This window comes from Notolepis coatsorum, assembly GCF_963971535.1.
Source record: "Notolepis coatsorum genome assembly, chromosome: 20".
Classification (NCBI taxonomy): domain Eukaryota; kingdom Metazoa; phylum Chordata; class Actinopteri; order Aulopiformes; family Paralepididae; genus Notolepis; species Notolepis coatsorum.
The window spans coordinates 45,231,426-45,255,101 of NC_140184.1; the positions used below are offsets into that span (position 1 = coordinate 45,231,426).

The 23,676-nt window shown below is 45.5% G+C and overlaps 1 protein-coding gene across 1 annotated transcript in view; it reads right to left on the reverse strand.

Annotated features, from left to right (window-relative positions):
* Positions 1 to 23,676, reverse strand: part of chrna5 (cholinergic receptor, nicotinic, alpha 5) — a gene marked incomplete at both ends in the record, with an annotated part of 69,697 nt that overhangs the window by 12,947 nt on the left and 33,074 nt on the right. The window contains 2 exons of the mRNA XM_084337109.1: positions 22,401 to 22,445; positions 22,677 to 22,828. Coding sequence (XP_084193235.1) covers positions 22,401 to 22,445; positions 22,677 to 22,828 — 197 coding nt within the window. The remainder of the gene's footprint in view (positions 1 to 22,400; positions 22,446 to 22,676; positions 22,829 to 23,676) is intronic.

Below are 23,676 nucleotides of genomic sequence, written 5' to 3' on the forward strand. Positions count from 1 at the left end.
GATTTAATATGCCTTTCCTGTGTAAGGGGGTAGGACAGGTGAGGATGGAGGGATATCTTGGGACAGGGTTGTCAAAAGGGGGGAAGACGATGCGGGCTCCGTTAGATGTTGGGCCTATTCCGGTGGCGATTAGACCGGAGGAGTTTACGAGGTGTGAGGACGGTAAGTCGGAGGGGATAGAAGTGGGGTTGTTAGGTAATTGCGTGGGCAGTGTGGGGCTAGGGGCTGCAGAGGTAGCTGCGCTGGCTCCCCCGGGTACGTATTGGAACTGTGGCGAAAATGCGTATGCCTCGTTGCCAGCGGGTTGGAAAGGGATGTGTGCAATGGGGTATTTGGTGCCGGCTATGAGGGTAACTGATGTCTTGCCAACGCACCCTGGGGCGAGGAAGACGCGGGCTGCGACTCATACGAGTCGTTTTTTCGGGGTGGTACTTCCCCCATATGGGACATGGGCGAATATGAAGGAGATTGATTATTTGGCTAAGGAACTTGAGGACATGGCTGCCACATCAGCAAAGGGGTTTGGCCTGGAGAACGAGGAGATGCGGTCATTGAGGCTGATGGAGATGCAGACTAGAGCAGCTATGGAATTTTTGTTGGCAGCTTCGGGGGGTACATGTGCATTAATTGGTCAAGAATGCTGTGCATATGTGCCTGCGAACGATGAGACGTCCATGCCAGACATAATTGAGCATTTGAAGAACAGGGGGAATCATGGGCAGATTGGGGTATAGGGCAGCTAGGGTATGTAGGTTGGGTGATTGTTAAGTACCTACTCTATGCAGTGGTAGTGTTTGTAATATTAGTCGTTTGTGTGTCTGTGATGAGAGCATGCTTTGGGTATCTGTTTAGGACTCTCTGCGCAGCCGGCCCGGCGGTAGAGAAGTCACTCTGCTCGGCTGCACCTGCTATGGCGATGATGATGGTGATAGAGGAGGATATTCCAGGGAGCCGAGCAGGGGTGGGCATCCCGTTGGTGCCAGGATACCAGGAGTACGCCCTGGCTACCATTCTGTGATCTGAAATGGTGGACATTTTGGGTCAATGGGTGGTGGGGTTGGGGTGTACGTAAGGGTATGTAATAGGGGACGTGCCTGGGGATATTGTAAAGTAATGTTTGTTATGAATAAGTGAAATTTTTTTCCATAGGAGGTACACAAGAGGAGGATGTGTTGGGAGTTATTATGTCCCTGGGGTCTGGTGCTGGGTCTGAACGATTATGCATGATCGTCCGGCAGGGCATTGGACCTCCTGGGGTTAATAGACTGGATGATGCAATGGGGTGATTGGGCATTAACTACCTTGTACCTGTGGTGAGGTATATCCTGGCCTCTGTGGAGAGTCTGTAATGGACGCTTCAGAAAACAGAGGGTGGGGCCTTGCGGCGTGAAGGGAGCGATGTCCAGGTATGCTTTTGAAGGGTGTTAGTGGACATGTGTCTGAGTTCGACATGTGTCCGCTGGGTGGAATGGTATTGAAACATGGAAACAAAAGAATGAGTGATATGTGTAATCAGGTTTGAGACTCTAATCTAGATGTTTGTGATTTTCGAGGTGAACAGAATTGGAGTGAAACCACGAGGAACATTGGAGAGCCGAGATTCAACAAAGGAGGAAAACCAGTGTGTTGACCAAGAGCGGAGATAAGGGAGTAGACACCTAAGACGCAAACACCAATGTCAATCACAATATCTCTCATTGTTTGAAATTTGTATGAATTAAGTAAAAGATTATTCATACTGTTGGTACAAGATCTCTCAAAAATGTTATGTGGTATGAATTTTAGATAAGAAACATATTCATACTGAAAAGACTGAGTAAAGTGAAATTCCAGTTGGAAATTAAAGAGAACTGTTGTATTTTGTGCTCTGTCTTTCAGCATTTCTGCCAGGCAACAAGGGCACCACAAGTCAGGTAAGACTACAGATCACCAGTGAGAGGGAAAGAAAAGAATAGACAGGGTGTACAAGTGCCGTTATTGGCTGTTCGAGTAGGAGATAGTCACAAAAGAATAGACACCTACATTTAGACAGGGAATACAAAAAACACTTCCTTGCCTGCTGCCATTTGAAAAAACAAAGAAAAAGATTTCTTAGACTAGAAAACAAAATAGGAATTAAAACTCTGGTAAATGAGAAATAGAAACTCATATAAGAAAATGGAAACCGTGACAAATAAAGAGATGACCACCCTAATTGGTTGGATGGAGGATAATCCAGTACAGATTATCGCTAAAAATAATCCTTTCACACAGGACAATCCTTATTATTTGGCAAAAATTACTAGATTATCAAAGAAATGGAACAAAAGATGGCCACACATCGCAAAATGTTGGCCTATTGAATGCTCTTTTGATTTAGCTATAATAGCAGATTTGCATGCGCTAATTAGGATTTAGGAGGAAAAGGGGAGGAAGGGGAGGAAAAGAGGGGAGAAACGCATGCAAGAGATAACGACTTTAGAACTCTTCTCTTGGGAAGCAGAGAGAAGGAAGAGTGAGGAAAAGGGCAGTTCTACTGTCAATGAGGAGGCCAAGCCGATAGAGGAGGTAGCCCCAATCACGACCACTCCCCTGGCCCCTAACATCGACAATTGTCACCTCCCAAAGTGCAGCTGAGATAGCCCCGCTCACCCAAGACTCCAACCGAGAGCAGAACAGGTAAGAACTGAGGTAACTATAGCACCCCCACCGTATGATAGCAGGAATAGGGAACCAATATACCCTATCCTGCCTGTGATAGAAATGAACAGCCTTTATAATATAACTAACGACAGGGGCCGTGAGACAGAGACGGGACGTGCAGTGACAAGAATCACCCTAACGCCTGGAGCAGCCGAGCAAGAGGAGATTGAAAGGAGGGGGCGAGCAACTCGTTCCCAAACTCCTCCTGCTACCAGAGCGGCAAAGAGATATATAGAAGAACAACAGCGACAAAGGAGGACTGCACCACTCTCTGCCGCACAGAAGGATATCCTCTGGGCTGAAGGACAGGGACGCCTAGGGGGCGAACGGAGGACTCAGACTATTAAAAAAAATATATATACGGTAGCGACCTCAGCGATAGGGAATACTACCGCCAGAGAGAGCCAACGAGAGGTCCCCCCCCTTGGCCGTCAGTGACCTCAGCGATAGGGAATACTACCGCCAGAGAGAGCCAACGAGAGGTTCCCCCCCTCAGCCGTCAGCGACCAGGACGAACTAGAGGAAGACTCAGCGGTGGGCGCCACACTGGACCAGTGGGAGAAAAAGGACAAGGAAGAGGAGCAAGAGCAAGAGGAGGAACAGAGGGGAGCCTCCGTGAGGACACCAAGAAGTAGGCCATCTGCTCCAAGATACTCTTCCCCACCAGAGGCCAAAGAAAGCAGCGAGATGACGAAACTAAGAGACGCCCTGGAGGACTTAAAAGTAAAGCACGAGGGAGTAGTCGTGGAAGAAAGAGAGATGGAAGAACGGATACAGGCCTACAACACGGCAAAGGACTCCGATTCCGAGGGCTACAAAGCGATCACCCACACCTGGAGAGAGGCCGAAACCATAAGGAAAGCTTTGGAAAAATAAAGTGACATGATAATGAAAAACATCAGAGAGCTGGAAGCCACCGAAACGAGAAGAGTGACAAGATCAACTACAAGAGAGCAACTGTTCAAGATAAACCCAGTAATAATAAAACAACAGGGGTTGGAATATAAGCCCTGGAATGCTTCAGATATGACCCAAATATCGGAGAAATTGCCATCCCTCCAGAACGGGGCATTTCCGTGGATTGCCAAACTGGAGGAACTGATGGTAGGCCAACAGCTGGCTATAGGCGATGTCAAGCGTTTGTTCTCACACAAAGTAGGAGTCTCGGCCATGGAAGCACTACTACAGAAGGCTGGTATGATGAGGTACGTAGTTTCAGGAGCACATGACCAGGACCTATTTGCCGCCCACAGGGGAGTACTGTGGCTAGCCCTGCGGGAAACCTATCCAACCATGATGCACCCAGACAAGATCCACATTGGTACCTTGGGGCCTGATACCCACCCCAGGGAGTATGTGGCGAAGGCCTACGCCACCTGGAGGGACATGACTGGCCAAGACCCAGAAGCCAATCCGATGGGGGAGGCGATGCTCAGAGAAAAGATTCAGCGGGGCCTCTCCAATGAGGTGAGACAAAAACTGATTGAGGTGGTATGTCTGGGAAGTCTTCCTTTAAACCAGTACATGGAAAACGTGAGCCATCAAGTTGAACTTTACAGGAAAAAGGAGCAACAGGCCAAGGAAAAAGAAACGGCTAGCCAGCGAAAGCTCTTGTACCAACAGCCTGCCGAGGCAACCAAGGTAGTGGAATACCTACAGGCTATGGTACAAGCCGCACAGCCCAAAGCCGAGATGGGGACTGGTGGACAACTGAACAACCAGGAACCAACACAGCCCGAAACACAGGGAGGGCCGGCACCAGTACAACAACAGTACCAGAAGGGGCCGAACTGGCAGCCCCGAGGACAGAATGGAGGCCGAAGAGGAGGACCGACTGGATACCCGTCTTCGGCAGAATGCTGGGTTGTGGTGAAATAGGACATCTGGCCAGGAACTGTGACAAAGGGTGGCGAGCCCAAAGAGCCAGCAACAGGGGTCAAGAAAATACCAGAGGAGGAGGCCGAGGAGGATACGGCCGACTCCAGGATCAGTATTACGGGCCGACGCAAGGCCAGACCCAGAATCCGACGCAAGACCAGACCCAGAATCAGTATCAAGGCCAGACCCAGAATCCGAATCAAGGCCAGACCCAAAATCAGAATCAACAACAGAACATGGGCCCAGTAAATCCATCCAGGGGGCCGGAGCAGACGTTCTGACGGGGCCCAGATAATTCAATGGGGGGGTGTCAGCTGTCATTGTCAAACTTAAGGGAGGAGCCCATAGTGTACGTAACGGTAAATGATCAACCTGTCAGGATGATGGCAGACACCGGAGCGGCGTTCACTGTAGTCCAATTTAAGGATGCCACACACCTACCCATGTCCGGTCGATATGTACGGACAATTGGATTTGAGGGAATCAAACAGCTGATCCCAGTGACAGAACCTGTCACCCTGAAATATAGAGGCAAAGAAGCTACGGTTTCCATATTGGTCTCAGACACCGCACACCCATCGGCTTACTGGGCAGGGACGGCCTTGGTATGCTGGGGATGAACATTTTATGCACGCCTGATGGTTGTGTGATCGATGTCCCGGAAGATCACTACTATCAGATGATGCAAAGGACAGACACCCGACCACCGGAAGTATACTGGTTGGGAGACCTAAGCCAGGAATTGCTCGGGCCAGCGTTGGAATGGGAGGCATTCATCACAGCCAACATGCCAGGAACAAAGAACCCAGAGACACCATACCATTGCACTCTACAGTACTATAGAGATGCGGATCAGTCACAAGCCAAGGAGTGGCTGAGAAATCAACCAGAGGAGGTACAGCTCAACGCCACCAGCATTATAATGGGACCCCAAGGAGCAGCAATACGTCTCGCATGGAGCACCTATCTGCAGAAAGAACACGAGATCGCAGGCAGCGTTCCACACGTGACACTGAAAGTGGCGGACTCGTGCGATCAACAACACATCGGAAGGATGATGAAAGAGGCAGAAAAAATGGATTTCGAACAGATGAAGGAGAACCGATTCATATGGATAAGCCCGGACAAGCGGTTTGTCAAGATAATGGTTCAAGGCACAGGGATGGGCCGTCCCCAAACGGTGCAGCTGTCACAGGAGACAGTGGAAAAAATCCCCAAGAAATTGAGCCTCCAGGAGGAGATGATGGAGGCCGTGCCAGAAGTGCTGTGGTCGAAACATAGCACTGACATCGGACTGATCAAATCTGCTCAACCAGTGAGGGTGGAGCTTAGACCAGGAGCAACCCTGCCTGGAAAAGTCAGTACCCACTGAAGGAAAAAGCGGTGGCTGGAATCGAGCCACAAATCAGAGGACTTCTGAAAGCAGGAGTACTACAGAAAACGGATAACCCCAGGAGCAACACGCCGTTGCTTCCAGTAGAGAAACCTGACACCTTGTACCGGTTGGTACACGACTTGAGTCAATGAGGTTTTAATTGACTATCCTGCTGATGTCCCAGATCCCCAGACGCTACTGACATTTATCCCACCGCAGGCTGAGTATTTTACGGTTATAGATTTGTTTAGTGCTTATTTTAGTGTACTCTTGAGCAAGGAGTGCCAAATTCTTTTTTGTTTTACCTATAAAAATGAGCATTATGAGTACACTAGGATCCCTCAGGGATTAAACCATTCTCCACACAAATTTAACAAAATCTTAAGAGAAGATCTAGATGGGTTAGACCAGATATTGAAGTCCAGAGTCATTCAGTATATGGATGACATTATTTTGTGTGCCGATGATCAGACAACATGTCATATTGAATCTGTTAAGTTATTGCAGCTGTTAGCAGAGAAAGGCCACAAGGTGTCTTTGAAAAAATTGCAATATTGTCAACCTAAGGTGACATATCTAGGCCAATCAATTTCACAGGGCCATCGGGCTATTTCAGAAGAACATTTGGTGACTATTAAGAAAGCTCCCAAACCTGTGACGGTACGTCAGATGATGGCTTTTCTGGGGATCGTGGGGTATAGTTCCACTTGGGTGGAGAACTACACAGAGCTAGTAGGGCCCTTAAGAGCCATGATAAAAATGTGCAAAAACGATAAGTTGAGTGCTAAATTAACATGGACTGAGGAGGGCCTGCGGGCATTTGAAACCATAAAGACCCGTCTGTTAGCGGCCCCTGCCCTGGCCTTGCCTGATTATACCAAGCAATTCATACTCTATGTCTCTTCCTCTTCAGATCAGAGGTATGCATGCGCGGTGCTGACCCAAAACACCGGGGTGGGGATCCATCCACAACCAATAGGATACTACTCCGTCGCCTACTCAGAGGTGGAAATGGGGATGCCTCCGTGCTACCGAGATTGCACTGGGGTCTTCTTGATGTACGAAAAAGCTGCAAGTATCATGATGGGGTATCCAGTAAATATTATGGTAGCACATGCCGTAATTTTTTTTTGGAATCTGGTAAATGTGCACTAACGATACCCTGTCTTAAAAATTATTACAGGATTTTGGAACAGGAAAATGTTACTTTGACTAGGTGTTCCACGGTGAACCCAGCGGAGACCCTTCCTAAGCCTGAGGATGGAGACCCTCACGACTGCGTGGCTGAAGCCGAGAGGTACTCCAGACTTAGAGCTGACTTGCAGGCTTTTCCGTTTAGCAGTCCTGATTTGGAACTATGGACAGACGGCTCATGTTACAGAGTTGGAGAGGACCTAAAAGCAGGTTACTCTGTAGTAAAATCACAAGGTGATGGGTTTGTCATAGAGAAGGCCAAAGCCTTGACACAACCCTGCTCAGCTCAGTTGGCAGAATTAGTCGCTCTGACTGAAGCATGCAAAATGGCAGAAGGCAAGACTGTAAATATCTATACTGATAGCAGCTATGCGCAGAACATAGCTTTTCTCTATGGAGCGGTGTGGAAAGGGCGAGGTTTTAAGAGAGCAGATGGTACCGCCATACGTCACTGTAGTCAGATAACCGATTTGTTAGGAGCAATAATGGAACCCAAACAAATTGCAATAATCAAATGCGCTGCCCATCAGTCTGATGAGTCTAAGGTGACCAGAGGTAACAACATGGCAGATGACGCTGCCAAGCGAGTGACAGTTGCGGACAGAGCAGGTAAAGTATTGGTTATCACACACGAGGTTGAGCTGGAAAATAAGATCACTTACAAAGATGTTTTGACCTTTCAGGAAGAGGCGGGTCAGGTGGAGAGAAATCTCTGGTCAGCAAGAGGGGCTAGTAGGGATGGGACAGGTTTATGGCGGAACCATGAAGGACTTGTGGTTGCACCGACGGGCCTGGTTGGACTGCTGATCCAAACGGCGCATGACTTCTGCCATGCACACCGGAGAGAGGTGAGTAGAAAAATAAAAGAGTATGGTTTTTGGGCGGCAAACCTGCTACAACAAATTGATCATGTAATAAGCAGATGTGCAATTTGTTTGAAGAATAATGCACGTAGAGGGATTATTGTGTCCCCGGGACACATCCCCACACCGAATGGCCCCATGAGAGAACTTGTGATTGACTATGTAGACATGATAAAACGATTAATCAGAAGCGGTATATTCTCGTCATCGTGTGTCGTTTTTCGAGGTGGGTGGAGGCGTGCGCGACCAAGCATAAAGATGCTGCCTCAGTAGCCAAGTTCTTATGCCGTGACGTAATAAGCCATTTTGGTATTCCTGATAAAGTCTGTTCGGACAATGGAAAATAATTTGTGGACAAAACTGTACGTTTAGTACTCCAACAACTAGGGGTGAAACAGCATTTCGGTTCCGTTTACCACCCTCAGAGCCAGCGGGCTGTGGAACGCATGAACGGGGTTCTGAAGAAAAATTGGTTAAAATCTGTCAACACACAGGTCTAAAGTGCTCTACCATTAGCATTAATGGCGTGTCGTTCAAGCGAGATTCCAGGCTTGCATTTAACACCGCACGAAATGTTGTTTGGCCGATGTATGGTTGTGCCAGGCTTGAGCGCAACAGGCAAAGGTCCGAGTTTAGACATCCTGGACTATGAGATGCGTGAGTACGTAAAGTACATGGCAAAGCTCCACGGGGAGATTCTCGATTATGTTTCCAGTAAACAGGAAACAGAGGAGGTGGATAGGCGGAATAGGCGGAGTGCACCTCAGATCTTACCAGGAGATTACGTTTATGTAAAAGTGTTCAGACGTAAGTGGTACGGAGCGCGGCGAGAAGGACCGTATGAGGTCGTACGAGCTACGGAAAAGGCTCTACAGGTTAAAGGATCACCGATGTGGTTTCATCTTTCGCATTGCGTAAAAGCCCTGCAGGATGGGCAAGAATTGGAATCCGAACCCCTGTTCATTGATCAAGAACAGGAGGAAATGCAGGACGAAGGAGAAAATGAAGATGATTATGGTGAACCAGACAGAGGGCAAAACGATTGTCCCTCTGTGAGAGATGAAGGATTCCTACAGGAGTCAGACAGAGGAAATCATGAATTGGAATTGAAAAATGATTTTTCCTCTGTGGACTTTGAAGGCGTACCGACAGAGGTACCGGAGGCACCGGAGGAGATAGCGATTAGCGCAAATCCAACGAAGAGGCCACGGCCCCAACGGGTTATCAATAGACCTCAGAGGTTTCAATAGAGGATAACTGACAGGGTTGAAGCTAAGGAAAAAAAAAAAATCTAACCCTGACTAACCTTACTGTCATGCACTTGTCCTAATAAACTAACCTACACTGTAACACGCAACACTTGATGAACATTGTTACTCAGCTGATAGAGTTGTACCCTTCTTGCTGTCTTGTCGTACAGAACTTGTAAGTCGCTTTGGATAAAAGCGTCAGCTAAATGACTAAATGTAAATGTAAGGATAAAATAGACCTTAAAGGGGTCCTTTCGAGGGAGAAAATTGTATATATGTTCTTGGTTAAAGGGGCTATGTACTGCTATTCCTAGCACTATTTGGGCAACTTTACACAATTCCTGTTAGTCTATTGAAGACATTTGTAAGGTTTTTAAAAAGAAATGCATTGTTTTATATTTCTAATCAAGTACTCAAAACCATCATTTTTCAGCCTCAAGAAATCAGGCTGTTATGGCCTGGCTCCGCCCATAAGCACTTTGAGTGACAGTGCCACACAGTCTGCACTGGTAGAGGGAGGGAGGGAGGAGGGGGAAGAGAGAGAGAGAGAGAGAGCGAGAGAGAGAGAGAGAGAGCGAGAGAGAGAGAGAGAGAGAGAGAGAGAGAGAGAGAGAGAGAGAGAGAGAGAGAGAGAGAGAGAGAGAGAGAGAGAGAGAGAAAAAAAGACAGGCCGTTATTGACAAGGCCCCCTCTCTCCCTCCCTCCCTCTCTCTTCCTTTCTCTCCCTCTCGTAATGAGTCCGTGCGGCAGAGAGAGAGAGAGAGAGAGAGAGAGAGAGAGAGAGAGAGAGAGAGAGAGAGAGAGAGAGAGAGAGAGAGAGAGAGAAAAAGACAGGCCGTTAAGTTCAAGTTCAAGTTCTTTAATAGTTGTCATACAGAAGTACAGAATACTTTCATACAAAATGCTTCTTACTGTTACGCTCCAGAGACTGTGCTAGACAAGATAGTATCAAATAACATAATAACATAATATAGCATGAATTTAGAAGAAGAATGAGGTCACAGTTGTTCGGTATAGACATATGTACAATGTTCTGAGTTACCATATAATATACAATACACAATACTATGCAGTGTACTAATGTACAGTACTATCTAGTGCAAAGCAGAAATGGGATGAGGTACAATTTTAGGTACAATTTACAGTAAGGTGTACGAGTTGTAGTGCAATCCTTCATCCATAAATATAAAGTGTGGGGAGTGGGTGCTACAGTGTGTTTGTTTAAAGTGGGTGTGTGCTATAAAGTGTGTGTAGTGGGTGCTACAGTGTGTTTGTTTAAAGTGAGTGTGTGCGTGTGGATGTGTGTGCTATGTGTGTTTGGTGGTTGTTGTTGTGTAGTGTTCATTCATTGTTCGTTTAGCAGCCTGATGGCCTGGGGATAGAAGCTACTTCTGAGTCTTTCTGTGCTCGCCTTGAGACTCCTGTATCGCTTGCCTGACGGCAGCAGTTCAAAGAGGCAGTTGTTCGGGTGGCTCGAGTCCTTAATAATTCTCTTAGCCTTCCCCTTGCAACGCTTGTAGTAAATGTTCTGGAGGGTGGGGAGCCCCCCTCCAATTGTGCGTTCGGCTGAACGTGTCACTCTTTGTAGTCTGCTTTGGTCTTTTGCAGTGCTATTCCCAAACCAGGAGGTGATGTTGCCGGTCAAGATGCTCTCTATTGTACATGAGTAGAAGTTCTTAAGGATCTTCTGGCTGACTTGGAACTTCCTTAGGCGCCTGAGGAAGTAGAGGCGTTGTCGTGCCTTCTTCACCACACTGTTAATGTGTATGGTCCATTTCAAGTCCTCGGATATGTGGGCTCCGAGGTACTTGAAGCTGTTGACTCTCTCAACCGGTGCCCCGTCGATGCTGAGGGGGCTGTAGTCCTTGACCCCCGACCTCCTGAAGTCCACAATCATCTCCTTTGTTTTGCTGACGTTCAGGGAGAGGCTGTTTTCCTGGCACCATCCCGCCAGGACCTTGACCTCTTCCAGGTAGGCCCTCTCGTCGTTGGCAGAGATCAGGCCCACCACCACTGTGTCGTCAGCAAATTTGACGATTGTATTGCTACTCCGCTGAGCCACACAGTCGTGTGTGTACAGGGAGTAGAGGAGGGGACTCAGAACACAGCCCTGGGGGGCCCCTATGTTGAGGGTGATGGATGAGGAGGTGCAGTTGCCTGCTCTCACCACCTGGGGTCTGCCAGTCAGGAAGTCCAAGACCCACTGGCAGAGGTCATAGCCCAAGCCCAGGTCCCTGAGCTTGGCTATGAGTATGGAGGGGACTATGGTATTGAATGCCGAGCTGTAGTCGATGAATAGCATTCTCACATAGTTCCCCTGCCTCTTGTCCAGGTGTGATGCTGCTGTGTGCAGCACATGGGATATGGCGTCCTCCGTGGACCTGTTGGGGCGGTATGCAAATTGCAGGGGGTCCATGTTGATGGGGAGGGAGGAGCAGATGTAGCCCTTTACTAGCTTCTCAAAGCACTTCATGGCTATGGAGGTGAGAGCTACAGGGCGGTAGTCGTTGAGGCAAGCAGGCTTGGATTTTTTGGGTACAGGGATAATAGTGGACTTCTTCAGGCAGGTGGGGATGACAGCCTGTTCTAAGGACAGGTTAAATATGTCAGTGAATACTGGGGCCAGTTGGTCGGCACAGACTTTTAGGACGCGGCCGGGGATGCCGTCCGGACCTGCTGCCTTCCTGATATTCACTTTTTTAAAGGTCCGCCTCACCTCATGCTCTGTTACCCTGAACACTGCGCCTCCATCAGCAGCCGACCCCCCCCCCCCCATTGCCGAGGCTTGTGAGCTGGTGTTGTTATTACCAGCATCAAACCTCGCATAGAAGGTATTGAGGTCGTTTGCTAAGGAGATGTCACTGTTCAGTTTGAGGGAGGCGCCTTTGTAGTCTGTCATCGTTTTGAGCCCCTGCCACATAGCTCTAGAGTCAGCTTGTTCAAACTGGAGTTCAATTTTATCCCTGTAGCGCCGTTTGGCCTCTGACACTGTCCTCCTTACGTTGTGTTGCGCCACCTTGTGGTCATTCATGTTGCCTGCCACTAGGCCGTCATTGTATGCTTTGGTGCGCTCTCTCAGGGCTTCACGGACGGATTTGTCTACCCAGGGTTTTTGATTTGGGTAAACTTTCATTTTGGTAGTGGGGATTGTTTCTTTCACCCTAGTACAGACATAGTCCAGCACTGTCTCCGTGTAGGCATTAATGTTATCTGTGTCGCGGAATACAATCCAGTCTGTGTTGTGGAACACTGACCGGATCGTATCCTCTGACGTCACATCCCATTTCTGCACCTCTCGCGAGACTACGGGAGTACTTTTAATTCTTTGTCTGTACTTTGGTGTAAGGAAAATGGATGCGTGATCTGACTTGCCAAAGCCACTATCAGAATGAGCCTTGTAGCCACCTTTAAATTGCGTGTAACAGTGATCTAGGATGTTACCGCCTCTGGTGTTGCAAGTCACATGCTGGTAGAAATCAGGCAATACCTTTCTCAGATTGGCGCTATTGAAATCTCCCAGTACTAAAATGGCGGCGTTAACGTTCGTCGCTTGTATATTATTTACCTCGTCGTGTAGTCTGGAGAGCGCGGCGTTGTTGTTGGCTTGCGGTGGAATATACACTCCGACCAGGACGATCGCCGTTAACTCCCTCGGGAGGAAGAAAGGACGACACTTGATGGTTATATATTCCAGTTCTGGGGAGCAGTGGTTGGATAATTCCTTCACATTCGTTGGATCACTCCAATTTTTGTTAAACATGAAGGCAATACCTCCACCACGTTGTTTACCGGACTCTGATTGTGTCCGATCCTTCCTATGGATAAAGAAGTGATCCGCTGGTTGAATCGCGTGATCTGGAACCTCCGGTGTTAGCCATGTTTCGGTGAAGCAAAGGACATTGCAGTCCCTAACGTCTCTTTGATATTGAATCCTTGCTCGGATGTCATCCAGTTTATTGTCTATTGATTGTACATTGGCTAGCAATATACTGGGAAGTGGTGTACGGTGTCGTCTGGATCTCAGCCTGTTTCGGATCCCAGCCCTTTTTCCTCGACGTCTTTTCCTGGGGTCTAGGAACAAAGGATCTGGTCCTAGTCTCCGGAGGATTTCTTCCGGCCATTGATGTGGTTCGGAAAGTTGATCCAGCGAGTAATCATCCAGTTGGTAAGTTTCCCGTAATCCAATGTCTATGAGTGACTGACGGTCATATACATTAAATGCACCAACAGTTGGTACGCACAAAACTCTAAAAACTATAAATATTAACAAAAGTAAACACAGTCTCGACGGAGCTAACAGAGAGGCAGCCGAACGGGGCGGCGCCATCATCACAGGCCCCCTCTCTCCCTCCCTCCCTCTCTCTTCCTTTCTCTCCCTCTCGGCTCTCGGTGATGAGAGTCCGCGGTAGCTTGTGTGTTTTTTTTTCTTTCTTTCAATCTCCCGTTTGCAGGTGTGTGACGCGCGGCCGGCAGGTACCCCCCCCCCCCAAGTGCTCTCTATCTCTCTCTCTCTCTCTCTCTCCCCATGCAGAGTATGAGGAAATGGTTTCACTGTGTACAGTCAGTCTAGGTAGAATGTGGGCGGGCATTAGCTACAACCACAGAGCCAATCACATCACTGTCTGCTACACATATCTTCTATAGGAGGCCACAAGTATATTTAGATTACAGCAGGCCTTGAGGCCAGTAAGGAACAGATTAGACCAATAAATGGCGCCTGAAGGCTAGATAGAGTTGGCAGGTCAAAAGTTCCTGTTTACTCTATCTAGACAGCAACAGGTCACTCAGAAGACCCATTGTTAGGCTGTGAGCAAATCATCTATTTTCAATCTTTATTTGGTCCAGCTTCCCAGGAGAAGGGCACCTGGTCGTCTCATGGCCACAGAAAACTACATTTAAGTAATTGCCTAAATTTGGACAACAGTAAACTAAAACTATAAAGTATTATGTATTAAAAATTTGCCTGGACGGGTTTAGTTTATTGTATAAATCAGTTTGAGATTAAACATGTAACGGATTGATCTATTCGAATTTAAATTAAGCTACCAACATATTATAGAGTAAAATTAGATGTTGGTTACAATGTTTGAGTATTTGAAAAGGTTAAAAACTAAGCCAAAGATACTACTTTAAATTATATAGAACAATAAGCAAGGAAAGATCAATAAATAGGTTTAAATAGCTGTAGAAGGCTCCAGAATTCGGGAAAACCATTAAACTAATATAGTTTGAATAATTAGGAAGTAATCTGTAAGTTTTAATCCTTACAAAACAATGTAACAAATAGGACTAGTGATTTGAAGTAAACTGCTGATGGATGTAGTGGTAAAAATAGTGACTGCCCTCCAGTTACGGCAAAACTCAGTTTAACAACTCAAATACCACCTTAAAAGGAGATGATTCTCAAATTCAAGATGACGTGTCACAAAATGGATGCCATCTAAAGTAATTCAGCCAATCAGAGAAAGCCATGCTCCTGGGCCTACGTCACATGACGGGACAGGACGAGGGGCGTGGCTTTAGTTTCTTAAGCAGGGGTGTTCGTTGAAGGAGGAACACGCTCAGAAGAAATCATCCCGGGAGATGCTCCACTGAGACGGTTCAAGAAAAGAGACGATAGAACGAAACGCAAACCAGCAGCCCACCAGAAGACGATGACTTAGAATAGAAGTAATTTCTGCTGTTAAACCCTGATGATTGAGCTGTGTTTTTCAATAAAACACAGAGAGCGTTCTGTTTGCATCTGCCGCCATCGTGTCGTCTCAGATTCATTTTAAGGGAGCCAATCGAATAAAAGGAAACCGTGTTTTCAACGCAGAGAAAAGGAAATCCCACTATACGAGACAAGACAACGATCGATTAGCGATACGTTACATAGAAGAGATACACGTTAAAAGCCATCAGTAGCACTTTTATGTCTATGCTCTAGTGGATGAGCCCCGAGTCGTGTTGCTAATATCTTTCATTTTTATTTAATCTTTATTTTGAATTTGTTCATTCTTTATTTTTTTTTGCTGTTTGAATGTTCTTTAAACACAGTTTAAAATGTATCCATAACTATATTGCAGACTGTTTGAAATTAACAGGAGAGAGGGAAAATAGGAGTGAGGATAAAGTCTCCACCGGAAGGAGCGTATCCAGAGAGATACAAAGGTTGTTACTGTTCCCCTAGGGACCAAGGGCTGTACCCCCGGGTGAGTATGTTTGTGTATGGATGTGTGGGTGCATGTGTGTGCGTCAACCCCCCCCCCCCTACTCCCTTTTTTCTTTATCCCCCTCTACCTTTCTCCCTTCTTCCACTATTTCATCTTTTCAACTCAGGTATATATACACTTAGCAGATCATGGCAGTGACTTGCAGAAGCATCCGCTTCGTCTCATGGAATGTCAAAGGGATGAATAACTCTATCGAAGCAAACAAGGTACTTAAACACCTACAACATCTAAAGGGTGACCTTTGTTTTTTACAGGAGACACACATCTGCACCTCAGATATCCCTGCATTAAGAGAGCATGGATGGGACACACTTTTCATTCTAAATTCTCTGCAAAAGCCAGGGGAGCTGCAATTATTATACATAGGGATGTACCCTTCGAGCCGTCCACCATTTTAACTGACCCTGACGGACTATATGTTATAGTGTCGGGCAGACTGCAGAACACTCCTGTGGTTCTGGCCTTAATATATGCACCAAATTGGGACAATGATAAATTTGTATCCAACTTATTTTCCTCTATACCTAACCTTAATGATCACCACATAATTATTGGAGGGGACTTTAACCAGGTCCAAAACATAGAACTTGACAGATCGTCTGATAGACGTACTACCGTCTCCAAAGCAGCTAACATCTTAAAATGTCACATGGAACAGCTTGGCCTTATAGACCCTTGGAGAACAAAATTTCCTACCGATAAACTTTTCTCCTTCTTTTCCCATGTCCACCACACATATTCGAGGATAGATTTATTTTTACTGGATAAAAAACCACTACATAATGTAATCTCTATTAAGTACCATAGTATAGTCATTTCCGATCATGCCCCGACATCCGTTGAAATGAACTTCCCCCAGGGTAGACCACCCTCTAAATTTTGGAGATTCAACTCCCACTTACTATCTGAACCTGAATTTAAGGATTTCATTCATTCACAAATAAAAATCTTCTTTGAGATAAACGACACGCCTGGAATTAACAGCGACATACTCTGGGAGGCCTTTAAGGCATATCTCCGCGGACAGGCTATCTCCTTTACCTCTCATCTTAGGAAGCAGGAACAATCCAAATTAACAGGTATATCAGATGAGATCAAACAGTTAGACATCCAGTACTCGTCCAAACCCACCCCTGCTCTATATAAAAAACGACTCCAGCTTCAAACACAATATGATCTGCTCTCAACTAGTGAGATCGAGAAACTACTCCTACACACCAAACAACGTTTTTTCGAGCAAGGGGACAAGGCAGGAAAATTGCTTGCGTACCAAGCACGAGTGGCGAGTGCCTCCAGACTGATCCCCAGAATAAAATCCCAATTAGGTGTCACTACAACAGACCCTACGAAAATTTCTGAAATTTTCTCTGACTATTATTCTAAACTTTACATGTCAGAGTCTTCCCAGCAGGACTGGGATCGCCCGAACCCCCTCAAGTCTCTTACTTACCCTCAAGTAAATAAAACGCAGGCCGAAGAGTTGGGCATGGTTATAACCATCTCTGAAGTGACTGAGGCAATCAAATCTTTACAAAGTGGTAAATCACCCGGGCCAGATGGCTATACAACAGAATTTTATAAAACGTACTCCATGTTGATTGCCCCTTTTCTACTGAGAGTATATAACGACTCCCTTCTAAAGGGCCAAATTCCACCCCCGCTATCAGAAGCGTTGTGGTCCCTGTTGCTCAAAAAAGGTAAAGACCCTCTCCTTTGTAGCAGTTACAGACCAATCTCCCTCCTTAATGTGGATTGTAAAATATTGGCTAAGGTCCTGTCTCCAGAAGGTGGTTCCATTCCTGATAGACCCGGATCAGACAGGTTTCATCATGGACAGGCAGTCCTTCTTTAACACCAGAAGGCTCTTAAATATCCTTTTCACAACCACGACTGGCGCACCAGAAATTGTACTCTCCCTAGATGCTGAGAAAGCGTTTGACAGAGTGGAATGGAGATACTTGTTCCATACACTTGAGAAATTCGGTCTGGGCCCGGGTTTTATTTCATGGATAAAACGTATATACCCGGTGGCCTCGGTTAATGTAAATGGTATCAAGTCGGGCCAGTTCTCGCTTTATCGTGGCACCCGTCAAGGATGTCCACTTTCTCCCTTACTCTACGCGCTTGCCGCAGAACCGTTAGCCATATGGCTTCGCAATGAGGACAGATTTGAGGGGATTGAGAGGTTCGGTCTGGTTCATAAACTCTCATTATATACCGATGATCTCCTACTCTATGTCTCCAATCCGTCATCGTCCATCCCTGTTATCCTAAACATTCTAGAACAGCATAGGCAGCTCTCTGGGTACAAATTTAATCTCCAGAAAAGTGAATATTTACCTGTTAATGCATCTGCGGAACGGCTTCCTCAATCGCTTTTCCCCTTTAAAAGGGCCATGGAAGGATTCACATATCTAGGGATTTTCATAGCCAAATCACCTATGGAGCTCTTCGCAAAAAATGTCCGTCCTCTACTGGATCGCTTTAAGTTGGATCTGACTAGGTGGTCCTCTCTCCCCCTCTCACTTTTGGGAAGAGTTAACCTGATAAAAATGGTGGTCTTACCCTGATTTTATATGCTTTTCAGCATATATCAATATTCATTAATAAAGCTTTTTTCTCCTCGATTGACCAACTTATAAGTTCATTCCTGTGGGGTAACAAAAGAGCACGTATTAAGAGGACAGTCATGCAACTTTCCAAATCAGAAGGGGGTTTGGCTTTGCCTAATCTTCGCTATTACTACTGGGCATGTAATATAAACAAACTCCTTTACTGGAGGTCCAAAAGGGAGGAAGAAGAACGACCCCAATGGGCTCAGATGGAAATCTCCTCTTCAAAATACTCACTCTGGTCTGTGGCAACATCCCAACTGCCCATGTCAATCCCTATTAAACAAGTGGCTCAGAACCAAATCGTAACTAATACTTTGAAAATCTGGAATCAGTTTAGGAAACAATTTGGCCTACACACTCCATCGGGGCTAGCTCCAATCTCTCGTAATCACCTATTCCTACCATCCTGCTCCGATCCTGTATTCAGAATCTGGGCAAACAAAGGATTGCTAACTATTAATGACCTCTACTCCGGAGGTGTGTTCTCCTCATTTGCAGAATTATCTAAAAAATGTGGTCTTCCAAACTCCCACCTTTTCCGCTTCTTTCAGATCAGGCATTTTGTTCAGAACCAATTCCCACAATTCCCTGGCCGTCCTCCAGACTCGAGGATTGACCCCCTCTTATCGCTCAGCACTGGGCGAAAAGGGCTTGTCTCAATTATATATGATAAAATATTTTGGATAGACCCAACTTGCTTAGACTCCCTAAAAGCCAAATGGGACAAAGACCTGGGAATTACCATCACAGATGAACAATGGGATCATATATTAGACCTTGTACACACCTCCTCTATATGTGCAAGACACAGCTTGCTGCAGTGTAGGATCCTGCACAGGGTTCATTACACCAATGCGAGGTTAGCAAAGATATACCCGGATAGAACGGATGCATGCAATAGATGTAAACAATCTCCAGCCAATTATATGCACATGTTTTGGACGTGCCCTAAACTCACAGAGTTTTGGACTACAATATTTGATACACTGAGTAAGGTCCTGGGTGGGACGTTAGACCCAGATCCACTCACTGCCCTTTTCGGAATTCCGAATACCCCTACAATCACATCTAGGGCTGCAAAACGAGTTGTGGCATTCACTACCCTCTTCGCTAGGAGACTCATTCTCTTTAAATGGATACACCCTTCCCCACCCACTCACAACAGATGGATACATGAGATACTACATTGCATTAGACTTGAACAAATCAGATTCTCCCTAAAGGGCTCCCTTGAAACATTCCATGCGACCTGGCAACCATTTCTGCAACACATCGATACCCTGACTATCAATGAAGAGACTGAGAAAGAATAGAGCTTTACACCTCTAACTACATTTTCATATCTTTTATTATTATTTTATTCCTATTGTTTACTGCCCCCCCCCCCCCCCCCCCCCCCCTTCCCTGTCCTAGTATGTATGGGTGCAAATGAGATCCCGAAGAGGGTGGGTAGGAACAGGGGACATAACTGCAGAAGATCGAACTATTCAAGAATTAAAATTAACAGGAATTATACTACAAGAAGGGGCAGGGATAAAAAGTGAAATTATTTATTTTTTCTTTTATTGTTTCTCTTCTCCAGCTAAATAATTTGTCTATATATTTATTTGAATGTAATGCAGATATGTTTGTTGTCAACCTCCATTTGTGGGAAGGGGTGGGAATGATGGAGGGGAAAGGGGAAAGAAGGGAAAAAAGAAAAAAGATGGAAAATGTATAATATGTAAAACTGAAATGTTCAACTGATGTTTCTTCCTGAAATAAAGAAAGTTTTCAAAAAAGCATAGAAAAACTGGTAGAGAATATATAATACAATATTGTAAGGGTCCACCTGTCCTAAGACCCTTCCCTGCACCTCTTCTTCCCTCAGTCTCTCTTGGTCAGCTCTCCTCTCACCCTGCTCCCATCCGTGGTCCTGTGCCGCCATCTAGTGGGCAATCGCATTTACTAATGTTCAATCTGTCTTTAGTCATTATTAATGTAATCTCTGTCATGTTGTCCATGTTGCCTACTCTGTGTTTCCTGGCCTGGTCTAGTGTGTTGTCTCTTGTGTGTGTATGTATTTGTTATTCAGTCCTGTCGTGTATTGGTGTCACTTTAGTCTGTCAACTTGTTTCTCCCCATGTGTGCCTCGTTTTTTATTAGTCTGGGTATATCAGTCTTGTCTTCCCCCTTCCCTGTGTCGGTGCATTATCCTGTTTTCCCTATCTACACTGGTCACTTGTATCCTGTCTTTTGTTTCTTGTATGTCAGATGTTTCTCGTGTTAGTTTTTTGTACTTTGTTCTCTGCCAGCATTGCTGAGGTTTTTGTTCACATTTTGGAAAGTAATTTTGTTTGTTACATTTCTTCCTTGTGTTAAGTAAAGCTCTATTTTTGGTTCTCACTCCGTCTCGTCCTGCCTGCTCTCTCCTCGTCCTGTCTGCTATTGGGTCCTCCACAACACCAACCCGTAACAAATATAAATACATACAAATGTATTAAGGAAAGTTAAATTAATAAAAAGAGGAGATAAATAAGGGGCATATTTCAAAACTAAAGAAAACAATATCCCCACAAATCGTTCTTGCTATTTGCTTGAGTACATTTTCTTTAGAGATCATTCCAGGTGCTTGTACAGATTGAGGCATGGCCACATTACCGCAGTGTTGTGGCTGCCTATCCTCGAGTGCTGAGAGAGGACACATCTTGGTAACTGGTAAGTAGGAAATAGGGCTGGGTGTCTGAACCTTTGTGCGTCCCTGGTACCGTTTCTGTCTTTCTTGAATTGTGTGTGTGTGTGTGAGCACAGCGGTGTCTGTGTTTATTATTATTTCTTGAAATTGGGACCATATCTTCATTTTACATATATTTTCATTATGTCAAAAGATTATGATTTGAAATGCTCTAAAAAAAAGTTAGTCATATAGGGGTACACACTTGTCCCTGGCGTCCATTTTCATCAGCTCCACTTCCATGTTAAAACGCATTTTTTAATCTGCACTCATTCGTTCAATTCTAGATAGAATTATCAAATGCAATCTCTTTACACACTGTCAGGGATCAAGCTTTCGAGGCATGATGCTGTTAACGATTTAGAACACACGGTGGCGCAATTGCTCTACAGCCCACTTTGCCGGCTACTAAGCAGGCAGGAGGCGGTGATATATGCTGGGGATGTGGCTGAAAGGGCACCAGACTGCTCCGGTGGGGGGGGGGGGGGGGGGGGGGGGGGGGGGGGGGTGCGAGAGAGCGCTCAGCCCAAAAAAACACCTCCTCCACCTCTCCTCCGCTCCCTCTCCCCTATCGCTTGTCACAGGCTGAAATACGAGCCCCCCAGGCCGGCCCCCGCTTCTGTGCGATACCGTCACTAGAGCTCCATACGCGGAAGTGCTCTGGTGCTCGGCCGACAGCGATCTGTGTTCAGAATAATACCGGGAGATCGAGTAGTGCTCGCCCGCAGAATATAATAATAATCAGCGCTTACTAACGTTTAGCGTCTCCGCTATTTCTGACCGAATTAGTCAACCTTTCTTTTTTATAATGGCAGATTCTTATTCACAGGGATTTTGTCGAGTTTTCATACGCTGTAATGTGATGTAAAAAATGTATAGATATATGATGAATATGGCCGTTTCTCTTGGTATCAAACGAACACGAATATAAGTGGTTAAAATTCGGAAATATTTGTAATTTGTTACAGATATCTTGAGATTAGGCTATTAATGTTAATCATGGGGAATTTTTTTTTTAAATAGTAAACAGTTAAAATTATATGGCTTTGATTATTTCATCTCTTAAGCCCAGTGAGTGTCAGCAGTTCTAGGGAGCCACAACGGAAGGAGCACTTTGACATTTTACATTTCTGTTGATTATTTTTCTTCACTTGACACTTGACACTCTCACTCGAGGAAAATACTTACACGAGAATATTCTTTGGCAGTGTGTTTGCAAAAATTATGCCATTGGATTATTTCCTCTGCATGACAATGATCTAGAATAGAATAGAATAGAATAGAATAGAATAGAATAGAATAGAATAGAATAGAATAGAATCCATCTACTATGGAGACAATAAGTAAAGGTTTGTTTTTTGAAAGGTGAACAGCTGATACAGAGGAAGTGAGGAGAGCCCAACATTACTCCTTCTAACCTTGTCTGTAACAATCCCCCCAGCCCAGATGGATAGATGGTGGCTGCTGACCTTCTATCGGGCTAATTTGCATGGAGTTATTTGTCACTGTGACAGGGGAGCCGAGCGGACGACCTGAGTGACTGGAGCTGGTGTGGAGGGATGAGTCCACAGGGAAATGGCCATTCATTTGTGGAGAATACTGTAGGTACACTTGCCTGTTTCATCCATACATTGGTTGTCATCAACTGGTTTTTCTCATCCTGGGACAGAGAAACAAAATATTCAATCTATTTGACTTGACACAAACACTGCATAACAATGAGTTATTAGAACGTTTTCTTATGCAACCAGTGATCACCATGCTTACTGTAGAATGTTTGTGGTATGAATAGTGTTTTTCTCTTTTGGATGATAAAACAGAACACCATACAAGATTATCTGAATCACGCCATTAACCATACATGGGTAATTGGGAGTATTTCCAAACTTACCACGTCAACTAGCTGGGAGATGGCCAGTCCAAATTTTACCCTCACCGTCCCGTTGAGATACTCCACTGGCCGAACCCATTTCTGGTAGTTTTTGAAGAGGTGCTTGAACAGCTTGTCCTCTGCCTTGGCATAGGAGGAAAGCTTGGGGATTCCTACAGAAGTATGGAAACACAGGTTTGTTTATGCACAGTAACACATGACATACTGTAGCTATGCACAGTAACACATGATGTACTGTACTGTAGGTATGCACATTAACACATGATGTACTGTAGCTATGCACAGTAACACATGAAGTACTGTAGCTATGCACAGTAACACATGAAGTACTGTACTGTAGCTATGCTGAGTAACACATGAGGTACTGTAGCTATGCTGAGTAACACATGAAGTACTGTAGCTATGCTGAGTAACACATGAAGTACTGTAGCTATGCACAGTAACACATGAAGTACTGTAGCTATGCACAGTAACACATGAGGTACTGTAGCTATGCACATTAACACATGAAGTACTGTAGCTATGCACATTAACACATGAAGTACTGTAGCTATGCACATTAACACATGAAGTACTGTAGCTACGCACAGTAACACATGAGGTACTGTAGCTATGGACAGTAACACATGAAGTACTGTAGCTATGCTCAGTAACACATGAAGTACTGTACTGTAGCTATGCACATTAACACATGAAGTACTGTAGCTATGCACATTAACACATGAAGTACTGTAGCTATGCACATTAACACATGAAGTACTGTAGCTATGCTGAGTAACACATGAGGTACTGTAGCTATGGACAGTAACAGATGAAGTACTGTAGCTATGCACATTAACACATGAAGTACTGTAGCTACGCACAGTAACACATGAGGTACTGTAGCTATGGATAGCTATGCATGAGAGGTGTGATAGGTGGGATAGGTGTGATAGGTGTGAGAGGTGGGATCGGTGTGAGAGGTGTGATAGGTGTGAGAGGTGTGATAGGTGTGATAGGT